At 47.2% G+C, this 5,840-nt stretch overlaps 1 protein-coding gene across 1 annotated transcript; it reads left to right on the forward strand.

Moving 5' to 3' along the window:
- The first annotated feature begins 1,846 nt into the window (after window positions 1-1,846).
- On the forward strand, window positions 1,847-5,563 carry LOC122193084 (trypsin II-P29). The gene is made up of 5 exons (XM_042893800.1): window positions 1,847-1,889; window positions 3,187-3,349; window positions 4,036-4,289; window positions 4,596-4,732; window positions 5,344-5,563. Exons 1-5 carry the CDS (start codon window positions 1,847-1,849, stop codon window positions 5,470-5,472), a joined length of 726 nt encoding a protein of 241 aa, XP_042749734.1. The 3' UTR covers window positions 5,473-5,563.
- Window positions 5,564-5,840: the final 277 nt, after the last annotated feature.

The raw sequence follows: 5,840 nt of genomic DNA on the forward strand, positions 1-5,840 counted from the left end.
AGGGCAAAGTCAGGGAATGGAGCCCGGACTCTTGGAAGGGAAGAGGGTCTGTCAAAGCAATGCAGCAGCATCTATCTTAAAGACGAAAGGCATTCAGAAACACAAATCCATAGCCTAGTATTAAGAACTGTGGTACTGCTGGCTGACAAAAGGCACTAGACACCTCTCAGGATTAGTGCTATAGAAGCACAGCTAGGTTCTTGGTTACTAGTTTCCCACAGGCCCAAAGATGGCACTAAGGAGAGTGGTGTGATAAAGTACAAAGCAGGAGGTGAATTCAAGGCTCTTTCACATACTTCACATCCGGAGAAAGGAAACCACAAAGTGCTGCTCCCACATGGTGTTTCCGTTGTGACGGACAGGTGCAGGCAGAATTTGAACACACCTTGGTCTGAGTGATACCTAAGCAGATATTCCCTAACACAGAAACATGCACACAAACCCATATAAGGCTCCCTTTGAGACTAAGGGAAGGAGCTGCCTTCTCCTGTGGGGAAGCACTTGTTGTGTGGGCAGTCATTGTCCAGTCTGCTTAGAAGAATTTCAGGCACCTCAGCAGTGATATGTGGGACTGTAACATCGTGGTCAGTCGATCATAAAGAACAGCAAAATAGCGTGCCCACAGGCAGCACTCTGTGCCCCAGGTCGGGCCTCAGCACACCTGCTTCCTCCCAAGGTCACAGGAAGCCCTGATGGAAAAACAAACTTTTTCTTTTTTCTTTCATTTCTTTCTTGTTCTATACCCCTTTAATATAACTAATCAGCCACTCTCAACAGCACAAAACACATTACAGGGGGCCAGCTGGTAATGCCCTTAGAGAGAAATGTCTCTGTAAGCCTCTCTATGCTACCTGCTTAAATAAACAAGAGGACACTGCAGACCTTTTCCCAGGCCAAGGCTGGAGCTTGCAGCAGAAGCAGAAGCTCGGAGGAGACCTTATTGCCCTCTATAACTACCTGAAGGGAGGTTGTAGTGAGCTGGGGGTTGGCCTCTTCTCTCATGTAACCAGTGATAGGACTAGAGGGAATGGCTTCAAGCTGCATCAGGGGAGATTTAGGCTGGATGTTAGGAAATATTACTGTTCTGAAAGAGTGGTCAGGCACTGGAATGGGCTGCCCAGGGAGGTGGTGGAGTCATCAACCCTGGAGGTGTTCAAGGAACGTTTGGATGTTGTGTTGAGGGACATGGTTTAGTGAGAACTATTGGCGATAGGTGGACGGTTGGACTGGATGATCTTGTAGGTCTTTTCCAATCTTGGTGTTTCTGTGATTCTGTGAAGAATTCAGGCCATTCTGTTGGATAATGAATGAACTCCTCTGAGTTCAGGTTAAAATCCTGACATGTTCTCTCCACCCTCTTCCTCTTTTTAAAGAAGATATACTGCTTCATGAATGGTAAATATTCTCTTCTGCCCACTACAAGAGGACATCCCATAGGCCCATTTTTCAGCTCTTTCCAAAAATAAACTCCTGAGGTATACGACTCCATCTGCAAGCAGTTATCTTGTTTAACGCAGTGAGGCAGCAAAGTATTGGTGGCTCCAGAGGCACTGAGGAAGGCAGGCTGCTGAATGGAGGGCAGCTTTCTTAGATATTACCAAAGAACAAGCAACGTCAGCTTGCATTTCTAGAAATACGAGTTTCTGCTTTAGGTATTGTAGTCAGCTGTATCATCACTGCACTCAGATAAAATAAGTAAATTTGTCCAGGCTGATGCAAGGCCCTGGGAAAGTTAAAGCTGGGGAGACCGTGGGCTGGCAAAGATAAAGCTCTCTGGGAGCATAAAGCGGAGGAGTTTCTGAGGCCAGTCTTTGTACATGTCACAGAGCTTGATGGTGGAAGCACCATGAATTCTCTCTTCCTGATTGTCTCCTGCCTGGGAGCAGCTGGTATGAGCTTCTGAGCTCAGCTTACCTTCTCTCGTAACCTCTCAGCTCTCCCTCTCTACCTGCATTTCGCCTTTCTCCAGTGGCAGACTATTCTGCTTTTCTTCTTCTATATCAGCCTCCTAGACAGACAGAGAAGGTAGGATATGACAGAGGCATACAAAACTATGAGGGGCTGGCAGTCTCTTTCTGTACAAGAATTAGGGAGTATCTGACAAAGGTAGGTAGTCTGGCACCAAACTTTTTTCTTTTAGGAAAGCTGTGAATCCCTTTCTGCAGTATTTTTGTGGGTGCAAAAGGTTTACACAGCCTCACAAAGTGGGGGGACACATTTGCGTAAAAAAATTTTTCAAAAGCTACAAGGTTGAAAGACGTCCCACCTGACCAACAAATGTCAAGTCCCTGAGTTGATGAAGGCCAGGAAGGGTCTGGGGATGGGTTTTGTATCTTCTGCACTTGGCATCTGTAATTGGTGGTCAGAGACAGGCTTCTCACCTGCAACGTGCTTGTGCAGTGGTTTCTGAAATGGGGAGTGTGCACCCTGGGATATGCAAGAGGATCCATTAGGGTGTGGGAAGAAAACATTAGAATTGTGGTAGTACGTATACATAACTTGCAAATGAGTGAACATACATATATTGCAGGGAGGGACAGGAGTGCTGAAAGGGTTTTTGCTGATAGGGATGTGCAATCAAAAAAGGTTGGCTACCACTGTTCCATTGGCTTCAACAAACACGTTCTTTCTCACATTCAAATACATCGTTTCATACATTCAAAGACATTCTTTCTTGTGTTCTTCTCCAGCTCCACAGGGTCTTTCTGTTTACCCTGATTCCTTTGCTACCAGCGTTTCCCTTCTCCCTTGCTCATTGCTTCTTTCCCCCCAGAAGATTAGAAATTCTGCCAACATTCTCAAGTGCATTTGCCCTCTTCCAATTTGCACACTACATAGATGACCACCACGAGCTGTCTACCATGCCATAGCTGTTGCATTCTGTTCCAAATGTTCCGAATGGAAGGAACACAGTGAAGCTTGCATACAGTTAATTTGTGAGGTTCTCTGGCAGCTTCTACTCTTTTGTTCTCTTCCTGACTTGAGGTGGTAAAGACAAAGCCTCACATTTCAGAGCAGCACTGGATGGAAGAAGTCAGCAGGATGTTTCAGGTGTTGTGTGAAGATTTCTGAAGTTTCATGCTCCTTTGGCTCTTGCTAATTTGTCTGTAGCTCGCTGGCTGTTGCTACACTTGAAGAGAATGGAGTCAGGCCAGGAGCTGTGAAACCCAATTCTCTTTCTTGCAGTTGCTTTCCCGGGAGGTGCTAATGATGACAAGATTGTGGGAGGCTACACCTGTCCAGAGCATTCGGTTCCCTACCAGGTGTCCCTAAACTCTGGGTATCACTTCTGTGGAGGTTCCCTCATCAACAGCCAGTGGGTCCTGTCAGCGGCTCACTGCTATAAATCGTAAGTATGGCTTGGGTTGAGTATCTGGATAGGTTCTAGTCAAATCTTGCAAACACATCAGATCTGGAACTCGGGCGCCTCACGAGAGATTACAATCCAATGGGGCAATACAATGCATGGTATACCTGAGGACCAAAGGAGAAACTCTACACTCGGTCTCACTTCTCTACATGATCTTTCCAATACTTTTGCACTCTTATCATCCTTTTCTGTGCACCATAACATGCCTTTCTGTTCCCATTTGCATGGCTTACTATTACCATTTTGTTCTTTTTCATTCCTTCAGATCCTCCCTGTGGACCTTTCTTTGTCTGAAATTTAGGACATTCTGTGCAGAGAGAACACAGCTTAGGGATCGTGCTTCCCTGCAGTGGGAGACTTTATCTCCCTTTCTGAAGCATTGCTCTAGGTGTCTGGAGTCCTCCATCCATCCATCCTCCACTGACACAGCTGCAAGCTGAGGACAGGATCCGCTGTTGTCATCCGCTGGACAGGATGCCCACCTGGCAAGGCTTTCCAGACTCTGTCTTCCACAACATCAGAAAGTTTTTAGAGCTCTGTGACACATCAACCTTTGATTAGGGCAGCACTCTCCTACTCTCTTCCAAGATTCTGCATACCCCATGGGGCACGAAGCTGTTCAACCCACGGCTAACTGCTGTTTTTCTCTGTTGGCAATGTTGCAGCCGTATACAAGTGAGACTGGGAGAGTACAACATCGATGTTCAGGAAGACAGTGAAGTAGTCAGGAGTTCATCAGTAATCGTTCGCCATCCTAAATACAATTCAAGAACCATTGATAATGACATTATGTTGATCAAGTTGGAATCTGCAGTGGAATATACTACTGATGTTCAACCCATAGCTCTGCTCAGTGCCTGTGCCAGTGCGGGGACCGAGTGCCTGATTTCAGGGTGGGGAAACACGCTGAGCAATGGCTGTATCAGCACGCACTGCAAGCAGCTGTTTGCGCTTCTCCCGCTCTACCACCATGTTCATGAGACTCCACACACATTTCACCTGACTTCTTTCCTTGTTCTGCCTGCATGGTCACCACACTGCCCTGCCAGTATGCCTCAGCATACAAGGCATGTCAGATTTGCTCCTGTAGCTTAAGGGTTTGCTATACTCTACTTTCCTGGATGGCTCTCATGGATGGCTTGCAGATAGGCCTTCAGGTCTTTTTGTTAACTGACAGTACTGGGTCTCAGGGAAAGAACAAACGTTGTCCTTACTCTCCTGGCAGACTATTACCCCGAACTTCTCCAGTGCCTGAATGCTCCAATTCTGAGTGACCAAGAGTGCCAAGAGGCTTACCCGGGTGAAATCACCAGCAACATGATCTGCGTTGGGTTCCTGGAGGGTGGGAAAGACTCATGCCAGGTAAGAGCTGATGTTGGTGCAGAGCCCTGGGCCACACAACCACAGGGTGCCCCAGACTGTATGGTGTGTTTCAACATTTGGCAGCATGCTTAGGCCTTCTCATAGGATCATAGGATGGCTTAGGGTGCAAGAGACCTTAAAGATCATTGAGCTCCAACCCCCCACCACAGGCAGTCGTGGTTGCCGCCAACCAGATCAGGCTGCCCTGAGACCCCATCCAACCTGTCTTTGCACACCTCCAGGGGGATAGGGCATCCACAACTTCTCTGGTCAATCTCTTCCAGCGCCTCACTACCCTTGGACTAGAGAGGATGCCTCATCATCTAGTGTTCTTTTTTGACACAGTGCCTTTCCAGCAGGGCTTGGCTGCTGCATGGACTTCACCAAAAATAGCAAGTCCAGCCAGATCTGCTGGGAAAACAATATAGTCACCGTGAATTGTTAGGAACTAAGGGAGTCCAGCAAACAAGGACTGGTATCTGCCTGTGCTCCCATCTCAGGGCCTGCTGCATTTCCCTGTGCATTCCCTAGATTCTTTGTACCAGGTCACAGTCTTTCCAGACGAGATTCTGCTTCTAAATCAGCTTATGCTTCTAAATTTTTCTCTCCAGGGTGACTCAGGTGGACCAGTTGTGTGCAATGGAGAAGTGCAAGGAATTGTGTCCTGGGGATATGGATGTGCTCTGAAAGGTTATCCTGGAGTTTACACCAAGGTCTGCAATTACCTTGACTGGATCTAGGAAACCATTGATGCCTACTGACACCCAGACTGCCTCCTGGCTCCACATCTACTTCCCTCCTGCCCTTATCACGTTCCTCCTAAGAGAATGAGAGCACAAATAAAACTCTTACTTAATAGAACCTTGCAGATACTTACTTTGGACACTGAAGCTCATCAGAGCCATGGTTGTGAGTGGTGTTCCCCAGAGTTCAGTACTGGGGCCCATCCTGTTTTGTATCTTTACTGATGGTTTGGATGAAGGAGTGGAGTGCATTCTCAGTAAGTCTGCAGAGGACACTAAGCTGGGGAGATGTGTTGATCTGCCTGAGAGTAGGAAGGCCCTACAGAAAGATGTGGATCAATGGGCTGAAGCCAGTAGGATGAAGA

This window comes from Lagopus leucura, unplaced genomic scaffold, assembly GCF_019238085.1.
Source record: "Lagopus leucura isolate 7727_CA_CO unplaced genomic scaffold, USGS_WTPT01 45673-0_obj-0_obj, whole genome shotgun sequence".
NCBI classification, from domain to species: Eukaryota; Metazoa; Chordata; class Aves; order Galliformes; family Phasianidae; genus Lagopus; species Lagopus leucura.

Excerpts from the sequence above, each read along its gene's own strand:
- LOC122193084 (XM_042893800.1), top strand. The coding sequence starts at position 1,847 with ATGAATTCTCTCTTCCTGATTGTCTCCTGCCTGGGAGCAGCTG. Across the intron at positions 1,890-3,186 it reads CTCCTGCCTGGGAGCAGCTG|TTGCTTTCCCGGGAGGTGCT; the intron begins GTATGAGCTTCT and ends TCTTTCTTGCAG. Across the intron at positions 4,290-4,595 it reads AAACACGCTGAGCAATGGCT|ACTATTACCCCGAACTTCTC; the intron begins GTATCAGCACGC and ends CTCTCCTGGCAG.